At 41.5% G+C, this 19,366-nt stretch overlaps 1 protein-coding gene across 2 annotated transcripts in view; it reads left to right on the forward strand.

Moving 5' to 3' along the window:
• Positions 1 to 19,366, forward strand: part of MLLT3 (MLLT3 super elongation complex subunit) — a 155,019-nt gene that overhangs the window by 9,437 nt on the left and 126,216 nt on the right. The window contains exons 1-2 of one of the 2 annotated variants that reach the window (XM_075739245.1): positions 8,486 to 8,989; positions 9,544 to 9,724. In XM_075739245.1, coding sequence (XP_075595360.1) covers positions 8,978 to 8,989; positions 9,544 to 9,724 — 193 coding nt within the window. In that variant the 5' untranslated portion in view covers positions 8,486 to 8,977. Of the gene's footprint in view, positions 1 to 8,485; positions 8,990 to 9,543; positions 9,725 to 19,366 lie in introns of those variants that run through there. The other variant, XM_075739244.1, reaches the window with a different exon arrangement.

The raw sequence follows: 19,366 nt of genomic DNA on the forward strand, positions 1-19,366 counted from the left end.
TTTTCCAAGAGAGCAGAATCTAGTCAGTTTCTGTGGCCAAGAGTGGGGTGGTATTTAAGTATTAGGGAAAAAAAGCTTAGTTTACTAAATATGTAAAGAATGGCCTTTGTTCCTGTGTGCTGTTAGGTGGATTAGTTTTATAGGTAGCTTCCGACTTGGCATAAAGGACAATACTCAGAATTCCTATGCTGTTTTTCCATCTTATGTTTTCTTACTGCCAGTTACATTCTTCACAGTTCTTTTAGAGCTGTGTTTCCAATGGCTTATGTTTTCTGGGCTCACTGAAGTTAAATTTCCTTTGGTTCCGTTTGAGACTGCATTCTGGAATCCTCGAGATTTTGATATCATTATTAACTCAATCACTTGTATTGAAATGATTTCCGGTGTTTGCAGTAAGATCAATTTTAGCAGCTTAAACACTTCTTCGACCCAAACTTTCCATCTTCTTTTGGACCTACAAAGTGTCTGTGAAGCTTACTCCCACTGAAGACAGGCTTTTAGAACAAGATTTTGACCCCTCTTGAAGACCTAGGCTCTGAAAGCAAATTATTTATGATCCAAGTACTCCCCCAGAAGAGTTGCAGTCCTCCTGTAATCCATTTTTGTAGGAAGTGGTACCACTTTTTACCCTAGTCTTTCAAGGATTTCCTTGAGATGGGGATGCAAGTGCAGAACGCTGATGAATGATGTGCTGGGAAACTATTGCTCTATATATTTGTGTGTGTATGTATAGATACATGTATAGTATATCTGTCTTACGCACATATGTCTTTGTATATATTTGCAATTTGAAGCAGATAGATCAGGTTGATAGTTTTGGTCAGTTTAAAATATGCTGTATGGGGAACAGATAAATGGGGAACGGGTGAAAAAGAGGCAGTGAAGTATTGAAAGGTGGAAATTGCAGTAGATCAGGACACTGATTTTGCATTTGTTATCTTTTGGAGAGTTAGGGAGTTTTATTTGAAATTGTAAATATATGGAAAAGTATCTCGAATTAAAGTCATATGGTGATGGAAAGTATTCTGATTGGAAATTCATTGTGCATTGAGGGGTGCTTTACCATTAGGAGTATAAACAGACTGCAACTGCTCTACTATTAAAATCTTTGAATTCAGTGGACCACACAGAGCTTATATGGAAGGGCTTCTGAAATCTGTATGGCAAGTCAGACAGGCAGCAGCTCCACTCGTCCCCCTCCAGCAGCTGGCAAAGCATTTCCACTTACCTTAATTCTCCTTTGCTCCCCTCTGTGCCTTCATAAAAATTACCTCCACGTTCCTTGTAATGCTGTGATTACTAGCTGATTCCCAAAAATCCATATGTTGAGCAGTCTTGCTTTACAGCTTCTCATGTGTAAAAGTAGCTATTTCTCATTCATATGATTTCTGTTTAGATTTCTGAAATATGCCTATCTAGCCTCTGAGGCCAGAATTCTGCGAAAACATATGTAATGCATTCCTCAAACTTTGCAATGTTCTCATTTGTCAAAGCATTTCTTATTAAGTGTTGAGCTAGCTGTGAATTTCAGTCCCTCTGGTCTCCCATACTACCTTTGTTTACACATTTTTTTCTACTTCTTCATTTTTTTCAGAGCCAAGCTTTGTCCTCACTGGATTTAACTTCGTGCCTTATTTTGTTGTCCTTGGTCAAGTCATCTGTTTCAATTCCCCGTCCATAAAGTCAGGCTAAAACTACTTTCTGAGTCCCAGTGATGATATAATCATGAATTCATTAAAGATGAGGACAACTAAGACCCTATGGTTGTATAAGTATCAGTGATAAAGAATTCTGCTTTTTCCCTTGAGTTCTTACCAAGGTAGTGCCAGGCCATTCCAGCTTCTCACTCACTTGCTAGTGATACTGGGAATAAGGAAGGTCTGACTGGTTCATGGTTTGCACAGCAGAAAGTGTGAAGGTAGTGTACTCGGCCTCTCTGACACCTGTAACCAAGCTGTAGCATAAGACAAGTGGCTTATGTCCAAGACACACTGGTCATCTGATGCATAAATTCCTGTCTGGGATAATGGTCAACTTACCTAACTGATACAGTGACCAGCACAAGAACCCCATGCAGAGTGAGGACAATCACATAATTGCTTTACACTCTGGTTGATTTCCAGCTGGGAGATCTCCCCATCAGGCCAAGAACAGAGAACACTGATTTCAGTGAAGTTACTCCTTAATAGCTCTCTTGCATGTGTGATCAGACTGTACTGGCTATGGTTGCAGAAATCCAGAACAGGTTCTCGGAAATTGTTCATTACACAGGCCTAAACTGAGTACAGAATTTGACTGTGTTTCTTTGTCTAACAGGAGTATTTCCTCTAGGGGCTACACCATTGTGAGGGAATAAAAAACTAAATACTTCCTTGTAGGTCTCACAACAAGACTTTCCACTCTGAACAGATTTCCTTATGCATCCCTAGAGGTCTTTAAACAATCTTTTTTTTCCTACCTTCTATACTGTAGTATTGTGCATAGCCAAGACTCCCTTTTTGCTTTTACCTTTTGTCATTACTACCTCCCTCTAAGGAGGCTGGTGGTGAGTTACAAACTATTTTATATTGTTTTTTAAAACATGCAGCCATTGCTCTTAAAGATCTTTTCCATTGACTAGGAGTTTAATGTTATCAGCTAAAGTGTTTATTTTCTATTTGATTTGTGATTAGAAATGGACAAGCCAATAAAACCTCAAAACATGCGTGCACTTGGCCTAGGCTGCTTGGCATTTGTTCAGGCTATGTAGCTAACTCAAAAAAAAGCCAATCCAGAGAGAGAGAATTTTGCCATTAGTTCCTGGCAGCCAGAGTGCTATTACAGGGGAGCTTATACATACTCCTTCTTGTATGCGTAAGATCAGCTGCAGGCTCTTTTTTAGGTTTTGGCTCTCGTTCAGACCAGCATCTTAACAGGAATGGACTATGATTTTATATGTATTGTCTACATAAGGAAATCAAAAGATCTCAAATACAGAGAAATTCAGATTGATGATACATTTAAAAGGCACATTGGTTTCCTTTATGGCCAATAATATTAACTGTTTCAGTTAGTTGCTTTTTTGAAACATTTAAAAACAAGGTCCATTAAAAGTCAGTCCATGTATTTGGGTGACAAAATTTGAACTTCAAAAAGTAAATGTAAAACAGCTGTGTTTGAAACACTGAAGACAATTCAGTGTGTCCAAGTGACTTGGGAAGCTGTCTACATTTTTTCTGACATAAGACATTTCTGCCTTGTGTAAGGAAATAATACAGCAAGGCAGCAATTCCTTTCAGCTGTGTCTGGAATCATCAACAGTATAGCTATGAAATAGGGCTCTTGTTAGGCCAGGTGCAATGCTGCACTAACACAGCTACGCTGCTTCCAGAATTACCTGTAATTGAGCAGAAATGGTGACCCATGTTCCATCTAAGTGTGGGATCTGTGCATCACACTTCATAGCGTGATGTAGGTATGTCTGAAGGTGTCTGAACATGGAGACTGGTGCCTACTGGGAAGCCTACAGCTACATCAGTTATTTCAGCAGACATAAAATGTGCAAGCATTTTTAGCATTGCAGTAGCTGATTACATGAACCTTTATGTAGTTAAATACCTTTAAGAACATGACCCAAATGTCTCTCATTTTCCAGCAGCTGTATAATTACTCTGTGGTAAACCCTTTTTAGCGGTACTGGATAGTACTACCAGAAAATTGCCTTCACCTTTGTAACTCTGTAGTTTTTTGAGTCAGGGTCTTTGCACTTTCATATGTCCATAATTGCATCCATCTGGTGTAATGAGATCAAAGAATGTTTATTTTAACTGTTAATCCAAAATGAGGAAAATAGTTGCACAAGTTTGTCACGTAACCAGCTCAAGATCACTCTTTGATTCTTCTCCTGTCAATCGAAGATTTGGAGTTTGTGAAATTGATAGATATTTTAAGTGGCTGTAATTGCATCGCAACTTCATCTTGAATACTAATGCTATTCTTAATTTCTTTTTTTGGTTTAAAAATCAACATTATTTCACAACTGACATACATTAAACTACTCCATTTTCTCTTCCAAGTTTGAGCCTGATCTGCCATTGTTCCTAAGTAATTACTCAACTGAGTGGTCACAGTTAAGTAGTTAAAGACTATCAGAGTGAATAAAGTTACACTGATGTACAATAAAGGAAAACAGCTTGTATTAATTCAGACCTGTTTTAAGTCAAGAGGGAAATATTTTTGTCCAAATATGTCAGAAATAAAAATCAGCGTAGAAGGACTCCAGAGGATCATCCAGCTCCATTTCTCCCAGCAGAATCCCGAGTTAGGGAGATGAATACAGAGTGAGTCTGTGCCAGAAAACTCACCCATTTAAGGGATTCTGGAAAATGGAATTGTCTCAGAATTGTCTCACTGTTACATGTTAAGAATAAATGAATTTTCTGACTGTCTGACAACTTTGTTCTCAACCATAACACAAACTAGAACTATCAAAGAAAAAACATCTCCCTTCAGTGGAAGACTACTTGTCCTCTTCTTTCCTGTTTCTTCTGTGGATGAAAATTAAAAATACAGCAACCTTAATCATACAGCATAGCGGAGAGTCCTTCCTGGACATCTCTCTTGCTAAACCAGTTCGGATCTTAACAGCTGTGTTACAGCTACTATTAAAAGCCTAATAGCTACTCTGTTCGCCTACACTGTTACCAGAACTTCTCTCACTTTGTTTTGAAATGGCCTATCAAAGCCGTTTTACTCATCTACACTCTAATTCTGGTAAAACAAAAATGCCAAAGAGACCATAAAGTAACAGGACAACCGTTAAGTTGATTATAGTTTTGTGGCCTTCAGGAAAAATCCCCAAAGGTTCAAAAGGGACTTTGGTTTCTGGACTTCAGCATAAAAACTAGCAGGAACTCATACTTGGTGGAGACACAAGACAGTTCTTCTTTCACTTGTCCGATTCATTCTCTTTTGCAGTAAGTACATCTGATGCTGCCAGGCCTAAAAGAGCCCTTCCTTTCTCAGAAATTAGTATATCAGGAGGAAAGAAGGAAATGAAATCTATAACCTTCTGAGACAAGCAGGGCAAACAAATAAATCTATGTACAAGTATATCCTGTGTAAAAATGTGTCATCGTGGCTTTAAACTAGCAGGGTATTTGTCATCTTTGCAGACCTTTAAAATGGGAAATGCTTCTTTTTCCATTGCTGCCATGGATCCTCACAAGTGAACGTGTATTCAGGATACTGTGACTTCTCTCTAGCTATAGCTGTGGATCATTTGTGGAGTCATACAAAGGGAGAAATAAATTTAAACAGCCAGAAAGGTTATAAATATTTTAAGTAATAATGATTTCCCAAACAAACTTGCGAAGACTAATTCAAATCTTTGCAGAAGAACAAAAGCTGGAGGAGAGCGGACAAGAAGTAGAAACACTCCAACTTAGAGTGATGCTTTTATTTTTGTATTTGACTACTTTGATTGTCTGCCTTGTTCCTACTGAGCCAAACAAAACTATGAGGTGACTCATACATAGAAATTGTCCACACTATTTTTTTTTCCGATTCAAATGGAGTTAAAAAAAGTGTCGCATCCTTATGTGGGACCCTTGCAACAGAACATAATTTATTACACAGAAAAATAGTGTGCACGACTTCTGCCACAGAATAAGAAGCAAATATATTCATCATGATGTCAAACTTATGTAAATAAGGAAAACATAATCAGGCAGTCAAGATCTTTGCAGAGTTGTCCAGAAACATAGAGAGATACTAAAAAAGGATTTACATTCTAGCTAGCAAGATGTATTGAAGACAGGAGTTCATATATAATAGCATTTTGAACCACAGTGATTCCAATATACATTTCCTTGAGAAACTAATGTCTGTACCTGAATATTTCAGGGCAGCATTCTGTAGTCCTCAAGTCTTAAAGTTGTGGGTACACAGAGGAAAAAAAAAGACTCTTAGGGCTGATATTGCAGTCACTGAGTATGGAAATAATTCCATAGATCTGTTTCAGTAATGAATATGCATCACAGAGCATTTTTCTGGTTTCTGTATAACTGCTGTCAGTAAGATAATATGTTTAATGCATTGAAAATATCTATGAAACTACATATGTATCAGCTCAAATACCCACTGAGAAGATAATTTTAACTGCCTATGTTTAAAAATCATATCATCTTAATGGATTAAATTAAGGTTTGCCTATTACTAATTTAAGTACGTTTGTCCAATTTTTTAAAGGCAATAATATGAAAGTAGAAATATGCATAGTAATCATCATAAATCACACTGTATCTGCCACGCTAAGAATGGAGTGGTAGCACATTTTGATAGCAGAGAAGCACATCTTCCATGTCTTCACTGTGAATTCTATGCTCAGATTGGCAGTGTAACATGAAGTTGGAATGTACATGATGGGGCAGAAGAAAAGAAAGAGGAGTGGTTTGGTAGTGATTTAAATACTCTTGGCCAGTTACTACTGTAAAATCATCAGTACTTCAAATTTATTGTTGGAGTAAGAATCAAACAGTACTTTCAGGAGTTGCGTTACTTGATAATGAAAGGTCACATACAGTTTGAAATTAAATAATGAAAGGCAAAATACTTTTAGTGTATATATTGGGAACATGTTACACACTCAACTCTGCAGTAACGTGGAAGAGTACATTATGATTAAGCACCAAAAATTACTGTCTTCTGAATGGAAAAAGCCCTCACTGACACAAAAATGTTTAAAAGTCTGATTTCCAATCAAATGGTTCTAGACAGCTAAATGCTCTTGATGATCTATTCTCAGTCCTTACAAGTCCCTTAAGTGACTGGACACTTGCGAAGAGCAGCTCAGCCACAGCAAAAACATAACCTTTCTAGGAGAGATGCTGGGGATCCTCAGCCTGCAGATTGCTCTGCTCAGATGGGCCCTGACACCTGGAAGCCCACTGCATTAAGGGCGGTAGCGGTCCAGCCTTGCTGTCCTTGCTCATGTGCATAATCCTTACTCTAGTAAATGGCATTGGTATCTTTTTTTTGTCTGGCATGTACGAAATTTTAAAGTTGCTGGAATCAGCTTTGATGGGTTTATAAACTCAGCGGGAGGTCTTACACACGCTGACTTGCTGGCTAGCTCAATGCAAGATTAGTAGAAGATACATGAACTACTAGATCTGCACATTGCAGTTTAAAACGTGGAAATGCAGGTAGTTGAGGGGTTAATGTTAAGTTTCAAGTCACATTGTAACTTGTGGAATTTTTACAAATTGTATTCATCCTTTTGAGTTGTTGGTACTGATTTTATTAATTTGGACTTATGACATCCATAAGAGAAATAAGATATAGCTCAGTAGTTTTGAAGTAATTATTAAGTTATGCTAGAATTCCGATAACGTGCGTTTCTCATTCCGAAGTGAAAAGAGAGAAGATGCGGGTGCTAGATAGATAGAGACGAGCCTTCTGGAGAGGTCAAATGAGGACATTAGCGCAAGGACTCCGTGCGCCATCTCTTGGTGAAATCCGGAACGCCCGGGGGGGTGTTTGGTTTGTGTGTACGCGTGCTTCTCCTGGAAAAGATTGCTGTATCCGTTGTCGAATCATTGGGTTGTAACTGTCATCAGAAAAATTATCAAAAATATAGTTATCGAACAGACAAAAATAGTTTTCAGTGTGGCAAAAGTTACTATAGACAATTTTTGGACAATTTTACGGCTGTCTGAAAATACTCATCTGATGAGCATCAGTACCGCGATTTAGATACTTGCAGTAAATCACTTCCAGCTCCTCACTGGCATATTCCTGTGGCATGAATTATCATGAATGAATTGTTGAAGTAGTAACTGTTGTTTTAAAAGAATATCAGCACGTTAATGGTAGAAATCGCAGTTCGTGCTACAAATATGCGTGAAGTAATCGCGAGTGCCATTTTCTGCCACCTGTCCTACCTGTGTGATGAGGGCATTCCCTTCGTGCCTTCCTCCCTTTGTTTTTGCAAGAGGATTTATCGGGGGGCTTTGCAGAAACGTTTGTTTGTGACGGGACACGAGACGGAGGCTGAGGTTCGGGGAGGAAGGTCCTTCTTTTAGTGTGCCTTTGCCACGGGGAGTCCTTTCGCTTAATTTTGGCCGGACATCCCGGACGGGCTGAGGCCGGCAGGTCCCAGCAGGGGAAGCCGACGGGCGGGCGGTCTCAGCGCGTTGCCGTTCCCCAGGTGTGAGGAGTTACTCGCTCCCGCCGCTGGTAACCGCGGATCCACACGACTGAGCTCCACGCTGTCGCTGACAGCTGGGCATCCCGCCCGCCGGATCGCCCACGGGCGAGCGGCTTTGCGAGAGGAGCAGGTCACGGCGCCGCGGCCCTTGGCGTGGGGAGAGGGAGAGGACAGGGAGGGCGGCAGCCTCCGCCGCCGCGCGCCGTTTGCTCGCGCTCTGCTCGCGGGCTGAGGAGACGACCGCTATCCCGTTTCTCTTTTGTTCATAGCTGTTCCCGCTCGGTTTCTCTTCCCGCTTCGGTGCGGCGGAGGCGCTTGGGGTGTAGCGCTGCCAGGGGTAGGGTCGCTGCCCGCCCAGCGCAGGGTACCCTCCTTCCCCGAGCCGTATTACCTTAAGGGCCGGCGGGGCGGGGCCAGGCGGAGGGGCTCGCGGCCGCGCCGCCGCGCGTCATTGGCTGACCGCGCCGCCCCGGTGCCCGCCCCTCTCGGAACACTGTTATGTCTGTGTCTCGGTGTCAGTCCGGCGAGCGGTGCGCATGCGCGGCGGGCGCTCATCCAGCCGGCGGGGCCGGGGCGACCGCTGGGGTCGGGGCTGCCGCGGAGTCGGTGTGGTGCGAGGGAGGGGAGGAGGCGGCGGCGGACAGCAGGAGCAGCGAGGCAGAGGATGCCCGCCGCCCTCCCGCCGCTCCTCTGCGCGCTCGCCGTCGCCTCCGCGTTTTCATGAATTAGCGCAGCGGGTTGGGGGCAGGGGACAGGAGCGAGCGCCCCAGCGGAACCGGCGCCCCAGGCATGGCCAGCTCGGTGAGTATCGCGGACCCGTCGCCTCCGCCCCGCGTTGCCCGGTGCTGCCGGGTGTTCGCCGCCGGGAAGGGGTTTGCGTGACGGGGAATTTCTCTTTGCCTGCAGCTTTCCCTGCCTCCCGCTGCCTTCCCGCCGCTCCCGGCAGCGGCACGGAGGACGCACGCACCCGGAGCGAGGCGGCGGGTGTCGCCTCAGCCATGTTCCTGCCGCCGCACCGGGGGCACCGAGCGCGGAGGCGCCGGGAGGGAGGACAGTGCGTCCCTAACAGCGGTCCCCGGCTGCCCGCGCCCGCAGGACGGCACCGCGGGCCGGTGGCCGGTCCTCCCCGCGTCCTCCCGGTGGCGGCGAGAGCTACGCCCTCGCCTGTATGGCTGGGGGTTTTTTTTGCACGGTTGCGGCGGTGCCTTTTTATTTTTCTTCTTGCCGGATTTCTGGTACCGTTTTGTCCGCCTGTCCCCCCTCCGCCTGCCACGGGGCCGGTTTCCTCTCGGCCTCCCGCCCAGCCCTTCTTCCTCGGGCGCTCACCGGACGCTCCCTGCCTTTTCCCCCCGCAGTGCGCCGTCCAGGTGAAGCTGGAGCTGGGGCACCGAGCCCAGGTCAGGAAGAAACCCACCGTGGAGGGCTTCACCCACGACTGGATGGTGTTTGTCAGAGGGCCCGAGCACAGCAACATTCAGCACTTTGTGGAGAAAGTCGTCTTTCACCTGCACGAGAGCTTCCCCCGGCCGAAAAGAGGTAGGTAGGGCCCGCCGCGGGCCGCCCCGACGGGAACTGCGTCCAGCCCCCGCCGCCGGCGTTCTCCCTGCCGCGGGGCGGCCGGTAGCGGCCTCTCCCCCTGGATGAGCGCTTCCCAACCGGTTCCGAGCGGGCGCAGCTGACGGGTCTGCGCCGATCTCCGCGGAGAACAAAAGCGGCCGTCAGTGCGGTGGTGGGCTGCCGGTGGCCGTTCTCCCGGCCCGCTTGGGGCTGCCGGGGGGGGAGCCCCTTTGTGCTCCTTCCCCTCTCCCGCACTTGCTGCCGCGGCATCTCCACCTCCACTCGCGGCTGCCCGCGGTCAGAGCGCCTGGGCCGGCCGAGAGTGTGGGTCCCCGGGCGCCTGCTGGCCTCTCGCTTGGCGGCGGCGCGGGGCTTTCTTCTGTCTCGGGGTAGGTCTGCACCAGAGGCTTTTGCCCACGTGTTGCTTATTTCTGGCTGGTCTTATTTTCTCCCGATGTACTAAATGTCTGACTGGGACAGGGATGCCTGGAAACCTGTTCCTGCTCCGATTTTGGTACTTGCATTTGAACTCCCTGAACACTTTGCTTTCTGCTTAGTTTTCTAGTTCATTGTCAGGGCTTCAGTCTTTCCTGAGTACATGAAAACTTCTCAAAAGGTGTGTATGCGTGGCGCGTATGTACCCATACAAGTCGAGGTGGGAGAGGAATACGAAGCCTTTTGTTTTTTACAACTCCTCAGCCCGTACTGTCCTGATTATTGTAGTTGGATTAGTAAAGGTAACAGTACAAATAAAAGAAGTGAGCAGGTTTATTTATCTATGCAGACACAATGGTTAGTATTTATCTTTTGTTTGATCTGCAATCTTTATTGGCATCTAGAACTCCTGCAGTTCCTTAGAACAATATCATCATAAATCCTGTCTGCTTAGAGCTAGGTGGGTAGAAATTGAATGTTCATGGAGCAAAACCCAGAAAACTTTCAGTGTTGAGGTAAAAAAGTTGGGGGCTTTTTTGTGGTAAGGTAAAAACATATCTTGATTTAGTGCTTCTCAGTTTGAAGATACCAAGCTGTGACTTTTTTTACATCAATTACTGTGTTTCATGCAGGATATTTTCCTTCCCTTAAGCAATGGAGTGTAAGAATTGCAGTATTTCAACTGCTGAGATTATCTCCTAAAGTATAAGCTATTAATTCCCTTTAACTATCATAGTTGGTAAACTTTTAAATCTACTGTAAACCAGCGCAGTAGTGCACAAACAGTTTTCAGTGGATTATGTGTAATACTGCAGTACTTCTGATGAATTGCCCAGTCAATTCTGCACTGTGGAGTGTTTCTCCTGTTTTCTTCTACTTGTACAGAAAAACATAACTTTACATTGATCTCAATAGTTTGGCAGAGAAAAGGTCTGAGTAGCCTAAATAGGCAAGATAGCATTATCTGTATTTAGTGAATTACTTGTATTAAAATCAGTGGTAGAAAGTACACTGAGCACTTTCAAGCTTTGTCTGCACAGGGAGTGTTTGTGTTACGCTCTGCTTTTGTTATCCATGCTTTATCTCTTTATTTACTTCTTGTTGTCTGGTCCCGCGGAACATGACTGCAGCCCAGACTAGGGAGTCGGTTGCTAGGTGTGATGTGGAGCTTGCTAATAAGAATATATTCTAGGACTTGTGCAAGTGAAAGATGTATAGTTTGCCGCTGGGAGTGCTTTGTGTCTACAGCTGCTGAGTTTAGTTATGCAGTCATTTAAGCTATTGTTTTAAAGTGTTTGTTTTGGGGTTTTATTTCTATGCATAATTTTCATGATGTGGCAACTGCTGGGAAAGATGCCAGCTTATATAGCCCGGGAGGGGACTTGTGATACTGTGATTGCACATGACTTGGACTGTAGGAGAACACTGCAGCCGCTCCCATCCAGTGTAAGCTCAGATGGCAAGCACTCCGTTCATTTCTGGGCTTTGCTTAGCCTCCGAAAACTAAAGTGATGAGCGAAAAAGAGGTGCTGAAGAAATTTCAGGCCCCTGAAATCACAGTAGGAAAGATGAGCATTTTACTGCTGAGGATGATCCATGTGTGAATTACCTAGCACGTTTTCTGCTGTTCAAAAGTATTTAAAAGAGTGGTGCTGATGTGTGCCTTGTAAATGGGAGCGTTTTGTTTGTCTTTCTAATTTACAAATACAGTTAACACTTTTGACAAAAAGAATCTAGGCTTTCTTGACTCTGCAAATCAATGCTGTTAGTTTGATTTGACCTCAGATGCATTCAGGGTGGTATCTTAAATGTTGCATGTTTAATAGGAATGATATGCTTGCTTGTAGTGTTAGTCAAACTACCTGTTTTCCATCACTTCCTCTGAAGTTGTATACTCTATTTTCGTATAAGACAACTTACCACTGGGAGATATGTGGGAAGATCTCAAACTAATCCAGATCCATGCGTTGTGCAAGATGAAGTAGGTGTACAGTATTAATCAAAAGCAAGTACTAGTATACTGACAAGACCTAATAACACTTAGCTCTCTGGTAAGTGATCTTTTTCTCTCTGGATTAATATTGTGAATGGCTGCTTTAACATGTATGCTTGCTAGGAAAAGTTTTAATCGTTAAGTCTATCTGTAGAGCTCACAGTTAAATTTGAAAATAAATGAATAGGCTATCATAGGTGATATTAGCTCATAATATGTTTTTGTTGCTAGATCACTTCTTATTAGGGGCATATTCATTCCAAACATCAAGGGGGACAAGGGAGATGAATTCTTTTCAGCACATTTGCTTTGCATGTTTATGAGAATAGCTGGGTAAACTGTTAGTTTGCGAGCTACAACTCTGGCTTTGCTTATCTCTTCTGGCAATACTACGGATTTTGGAAATACTAGAGGTCGGTGGTGAGTTTGCAAAGGTGTGTCCAAGTGTTTGTTCTACTAATAGCTGCTGCAGAGCAAGCAGGGTCCTGTACCCCGAAGTTGCATCAGTTTTAAGGTGGAAACATAGCCAGGGACAATGTACAGTTGTCAGAGCACAGAGCAGGTTGATTTGTGTGTATAGATAGGATGGGAAGGTGATGGTGCCTAACAGGGAATGGAGCATAGGTAAGTTAGTGACGTAATAAAATAGTCTCCTTCATCGTTCACTGTCTCACCTTAAAAAAAAAAAAAAAAAAATGGAGCTTGGCAATGTTTTTGCTGTTTTCTGTTTACCTTATGGTGACTGAGTTCTTCAGTTTATCCTTGCAAGGTGGAGCACACACGGGCATTTGCAGTGACTGGTTCCCTGTACTTCCTCCCATTTAATGGTCTGCTCCTGCCATATCACTGCTTCGATGACTAGTTTCATGGGGGGTGGCTACAGGACTACTTGTCAGTAGTTGTAAAGGAAGTAGACTCATGCACAGACCCAGTTTTGAGTACAGTTTGCAAGACAAAAGCTCTCTAGAATCATCATGCAATCACAAAAACAGTTTTCAAATCTTGTGTATTTTGTGATGCTGATGTAAATTAAGAGAAGACATGGAGAATTTCTAAGATTCTAGCTTTATTTCAAAGCATGTGTTGCTTACCTTTCATTATTCAGTGAAGAAAACAGTGCTGTTTGTAGAAGTGTAGTATTTTAAAGCATGTCTGTTGAACAACATTTGTCACCACATTACAGTTAGTTTTGATCTGCTGCGATACTGCCTCCAAAAGAGGAGTTATTACTCTTGCCTGATAATGCGTCTCATTATTTCTTTGGATGCTAAGCTGTGTAGAAATATTTTCTTCCTCTTACTACCTAATGAATGTTGGCGCTCCACAACAGCGGTCTAGCTTACTATTTGTCTTACAGTATTTTAGTGGATAAAGAAAAACATTTCTTCTTTCAATGACTCATAAGTACATGTCAAAAACTGCCTTCAAACTAGTGTGGCCTGAGTGGTTCCGATTAATCAGTGGTGTGTTTTGACAAACTATATTTTTCTTATAAAAAAAGGGGTGGGCTAATATTTCTGTGCTAATAACTTAGTCAATATGGAAATGGTAGTTTGGATGCTGAACGTTGTAACTTAAAAAGTGGGAGGTGTTGCTTTCCTCCGCAGAGCTGAGGGGAACAATGCTTACTTGTAGTTCAAGAAGTTTTCCAGTGATACAGCAAAGTGATGAAGTAGAGCTGCTTGTTGTTCTGCTATAGGATGAATCAAAGTAACATTCTAGAAAGTCCCTATTTCCAGTATCGGTTGTTTTCGTTAAGGTTGTCCATAGTGCCAAATGAGACTTTAGTGAACCATAACGTTTTGAAATAGACTTAGCTACTGTAAAAGCTGCTGCTGATTTCTTCCTACTAAAAACATCCTTTCTGTTCTCATGTGAAAAGTTTTCTGCTTTTGTTCCTGCAATTCAACTATGCAATTTTTGGTAGTTTTCCTTAAAAAGTGACAAAATCTCCTCTTCTGAATCCATTGTGTTGGAGGAGTCCAGTAAGGTGGAGGAAAATGTAAAAGACGCAGTTCTCTATTATCGCTGGCATTAATTTTTATTGTTTGTTTTTTATGATAACTTTGTCCCAGAGGCCATGGTATTTTGAACCATGGCAAGGTAAGAGTCTTTCAGCACAGGAAGCATGGAATGAAGGACAGCAGCGGTGTGGGCTGTGCCCTTCCTGGTGGCAGGGGCTGCCCTACGAGCCCGTATAAACCTGAAAGCTGACTTCAGTTCTGACATGTTGCAGTGCGTGGTGACACATGTGGTGTGAGCGGCATCTGGTTCTGTCTCTTCCACCCTTGGTGCACAGCAGTGTAGCTGCGGAGTAGAAACTATATGAAGAGCGTTGTTCAGCTTGCTTGTTGTAAGTGGTTTTTTTTTTTTTTCTTGGGAAAACATATCTGTAGATAAACCTGATATATAATACGTAGAATTTTGTTTACAAAGAGGAAACGTCTTTTAGATTAAAAAAAAAATCGTATAGCTTTTTTATGCCCGATACACTACCTTAAAATGAAAAAGTGCCAATCAGATTCTGCTTCTGTGAATTTGGATTCGTAGTTCAGTTTTTGTACAAAGCTGCTCAACTTGTGATGGACAGATTAGTGCAGTTTCAGGATGTAGATAGGCTCCTCCATTGAGATGTTCTGGTCTACTGCTATAAAGGAATGTTTTTAAATTTAGACAAACTTTTTTACAGTGACAGCTTAATCCTCTTGTGAAAGCACATCTCATACTATATTTTAAATCAGTCTCTAATGATCTGTATTTTGTCTGTAAAAATGCTTCATGAAGCTCCCTAAAAATATTTATTGATAATATGCTGGCTAAGAAAATCAATGAAATGTCTTAGAATGAACTTTGATTAGGAAAAATGGTGCAGTTCTCCCCTGGTTACTTTGTGATTATTTTTTTAATTTATTTTTTAATCTTTTTCTTTAAAATTTGCTTTTCAAATATTTTACTATGTTAGGCACATTAGTGGAAGGGAAAGAAGACCCTTAATCTTAATCAAGATTGCATATTGTCTTGTAAAATTTTTGGAGAAAATGACCACACAATATTATCTCACTCACCATTCTTGCTTAATCTTTTTTCTTCTTTTGTTGATTTTTTTAAATACTTAGTGGGGGGAAAAAAATTACTCTCTCTCCACGCCATTTAAAGTCAATGAGAGACTAAACTCTCTATTAATATTTAGTAAATTTAATGGTTTGACAATGGGGACTCATGGATTATTACTATATTAATTGAGTTTTCCTTTTTTGTGCCAACTAGTGCAGGCAGATGGTCAAGATCGATAAACAGACATTCAATTTTCTGCTGGATATGTTAGTAAGATATTTAGCTATACTTGTAAGAACTTAAATTAATTGTAGGACTGTTTTGGTATTTTCCCCTCTTAAATTTTGCCTATACCTAACACTACAGGTGTGATGGGCACATGGAATTTTTTTTTCCATCAGTCTTGCAGTTAGAGGTTTGATACTGCACCTTTTAGGGCAGATGTTGCTGTTATAATTGCAAAATGGTTGTGTTGCTGTGTGTGGATTTGCCCATCAGTGGATTTCAGCTATGGCCAAATGAAACTTCTGATGTCTAGTGAAGACTTTTGTTTAACACAGACCTCTTGAGACTTAATGTTACTATTACATTAATAAGAGTTTGAATAGCTTTGAGAGTATGTGTGTGTTTTCAAATGCATTTTCTATTTCAGCCCAATGCAACTCAGTTTTCCTCTTCAGAGGGAGTGATAAGAGTTTGAATATAGGGAAGCTATCAAGTAACATCTTTACGTGAGTGCCATCCATAAATAATTGGTGGCTTTGATGGTAAGATGCCACCTGTATAGGAAAATCTGTTTCTAATAATTTCCCCTCCCTGATATGTGTCTAAAAACTACCACATTCAAGGCCAATGCTTAGGCTTTATTTAGAAGTATACAGTGTAATAAGGTCTTGATTCGTAGATTGAGCAGTATACATCTTTTCTAGGAGCGTACAAATCAGATGATCCTTTCCATAAGTGATTTGCTGTCTGTGAAGACTTGCATTGCATTTAACCAAAATGATGTTAAATGCAGACTGAAGTGTGACAACAGGCTCTACACTTGCTCAAGATACGTAGTGACTGTACAGTCTGTAGTACCTCAGTGTGACAAGACGTGAATAATAAGGCTGCTGCATCCTCCAGTGTCACAAACTTCCACTTTTTAAAGTTTGCTTGCACATTTTTTTTAATTTGGTTTAGTTGTGTGTTTTGTGTTCAATGCGTGCTTTTTCATTCTCCTGCATGGGATGTCTGCTTTTGGCTAGATTTCCTCCTCCTGCCAATGTGTTTCTTCAAGGGCCAATGCTGATTTCTGTCAGAACTGCTAGTCAGTTCTGACTCTTATTTCTTAACTCTCAAAAGATGAACCTAGGTTATTTATTTCACATTATTAAATTTGAATAGCATTTAATAGCTTTTAGCTTTAATAAGTTACAGTTACATCTTTCTAAAGCTACAATATTAATACTCTGTGATTGTAAATCTTCCGGATTTTAGATTGTAGGAAATGTAGTTTCATGGTTATCACACACAAGACCTTTGGATAGCTGTAGGATAATACTCGAAGTACGGAAAACCAGGTTGTTGTATGTAAGATCAGCTCTATTAGTTCTTCAGTGAGATGAGGGGAAGATACCTCAAAATGTTTAAATTGGTAGACAGTTAAATTTGTTAGCATTTTTTTGAGGAAATTAAAACAGATGGGTTGTTTGATTGCTTTTTTTGTTACTCTAACTTATATGCAGTTTTTATCCTTAGAAAAATAGATATATAAGAAATCTTTCTAACCTGCAATATTTAATAGGTGATTTAATCTCAACTGCAGGTATAATTATGTCTGTTAAGATTTTTCAGTGCTGTATTAGCTGAAAAATCTTGGAAATTTGATTTGTGTTGTTTTTTGTGGTACTGTTCAAGGTACGAAGGCTGTTCTTGTAACAATGCTGTGCAGTATTGTGTTGGGTTTTGGTTTTTTTGTTATTGTTGGGTTTTGGGTAGGTTTTTTTAAATTCATATTTTGGGGAGAAATGTTGGAGCGGGTTATTCTGTCCCTTGTTCTGGTAGAATTTGTGGAAACAACTGGATAGTTGCAACCTGTAAAGCCTGTTGATAATGCTTGTGGTAGGTGGGGAGAGCACAGATTAATTTATAAAGTTTGATCCAGAATTAATTCTGTAGGCTGTTGTGGTTTGACTACATTCTTTCTTTTGTGAGATTCTTGTGATGAACACCTGCCCATTTTAAACCAGCAGTATTTAGTTCATGTGCAATCATTCTGTTTCTTCCTTTCTGTTAGTAATTGATAGGCGTATATGAAAACAAAGGAACAGTCAAATTCTAGTAATTCTGTATGTTTACTTGAAAATTATAGTTTGTCATCTTGTCACAAAACACTTAGCTTCTAATTGAAAATGTTGTTTGCTTTTCATATGCCTGTTGTCTTTTTGCTGTGCTTTCTAGTACATAAAGGGGAAGAAGAACAGATTGGTATTTAAAATACTTGTATGTTTACTTAAATCTCTGTGTGGGAATTTAATTTAAATTTAAATGTATTACACTGCCTACTATTGAAGAAAACAGCTAAGTGCTGATTTTGTGCAATGTAGAAAATTTAAAAAACGGTACACTGCTGGGTAAAATGTGTTGTTCAGTACCTGTTAAAATCATTAACTTCTTTCTGGGATGCCATTTATTTAAATAGTGTATGAGACTCTGTTACTACCAGGCAGAGTCAGCCGTCAGAGAGTTTCTCTCACCAATATTGTTGTGATAGTGCTCCTAGGTAGAGGCTCAATGCTTAGCTCGCTCTGTTGCTTGCCAGCTATGGGCTGTATCATGCTGTTAATCCTGCACCGAGCACCTGCACTGACTCTGGCTCTCTCGTGGAGTTCAGGTTTGTTTCTTTTTGCTCCCCAAATGAGCACAGCAGTGCTGGACGAGTTTGATTTTTAAAAGCTGTAGCACACTATGGTGACAGAGGTCTCAACAGCTGTGACATGTAAATGATAGATCAAATCTAAGTTCTTTCAAATACAGTTCAGACCTATTCTCAGCACTTGATGCGAATGAATTGCCTTTGGAAGGCTTCAGTAACTTGTCCATAACTTTACATGAAAAAACATAGATCTGTACACTAGGATGTGTGCGTGTTTCAGACAGAATCTTGCTCACAAGGATAAATAGGTAGGTGTTTGTGTCTTCAGATGGTTTTGATGGCACGGATTATAGTACAAACTGCATTACTATACTAAAAAAAAAAAAGCAGAGCTGAACAAGAAATGTGAAGTGGATTGATTTTACTGATTGCTGTTAGGATAGCAAGTGGTCTGTAGTAAGTCTAAACTTATTATTCGTGCGTGCTGTTCTAAAGCTTGTAGAAAAACTCCACCCAACTCAATGAGACACTAATAATTTTCCTCACTCTAGATAGAGGTAATGTGAACATAACGTATATCTTGAAACAACTGTGTTTACAGACAAGATGTTCTGCTTTTGTAGGCTTGTAAGGGAAATTGAGGACTTTCTTTGTATACTTATAGGGAGACAGTATTTTACCTTTCACTTACTATCTTTAAAGGGCAAATGATCCAGAAAAGAATAATGCGGAGATTCAGTTCAGACAGAACTACTTGATACTGTGGGCCAGGGGCCAGCAACTGTGTTTTCCATGGGGGTGGGGGGGGGAGGGGTGCGGGGAGGGCAGGTCCAAAAATATTTGCTGTTACACAGAGCGGCCTTTCTGGAAGTGAAAGGCAGAAGTTTTCGTGAGGAATTCTGATACATAGTAAATGGATAAATAGCTTTTTAATTCCTCTTGCGATCCAGTACAAGGTTCTATAATTAACGAAAAAAACATTTGCACATTTCATCTCACATAATATAAATTCCAAGTGAATTTTTTATTGAAGCATTTGGTAAAGCCATTTACAGAACAGCTATAAGTCATCACAGCAGTAACATCCTGCTTTACTGAAAAGCAGGAGAGAGGTAGGTTGAACTTGAAGTCTTGGGCACTCGCTTAATAAAAAGGCAAATAGAACACATAAATGTATTCTCTATTATGTGGTATTAGCCTCTTCTGTCTCTACTGTGTAAGTATGGGGAGGTAGCAGCCTTTCAACCGGTCTGTGTGTTGTGGTTTAACCCCAGCCAGC

This window comes from Balearica regulorum, chromosome Z, assembly GCF_011004875.1.
Source record: "Balearica regulorum gibbericeps isolate bBalReg1 chromosome Z, bBalReg1.pri, whole genome shotgun sequence".
NCBI lineage: Eukaryota > Metazoa > Chordata > Aves > Gruiformes > Gruidae > Balearica > Balearica regulorum.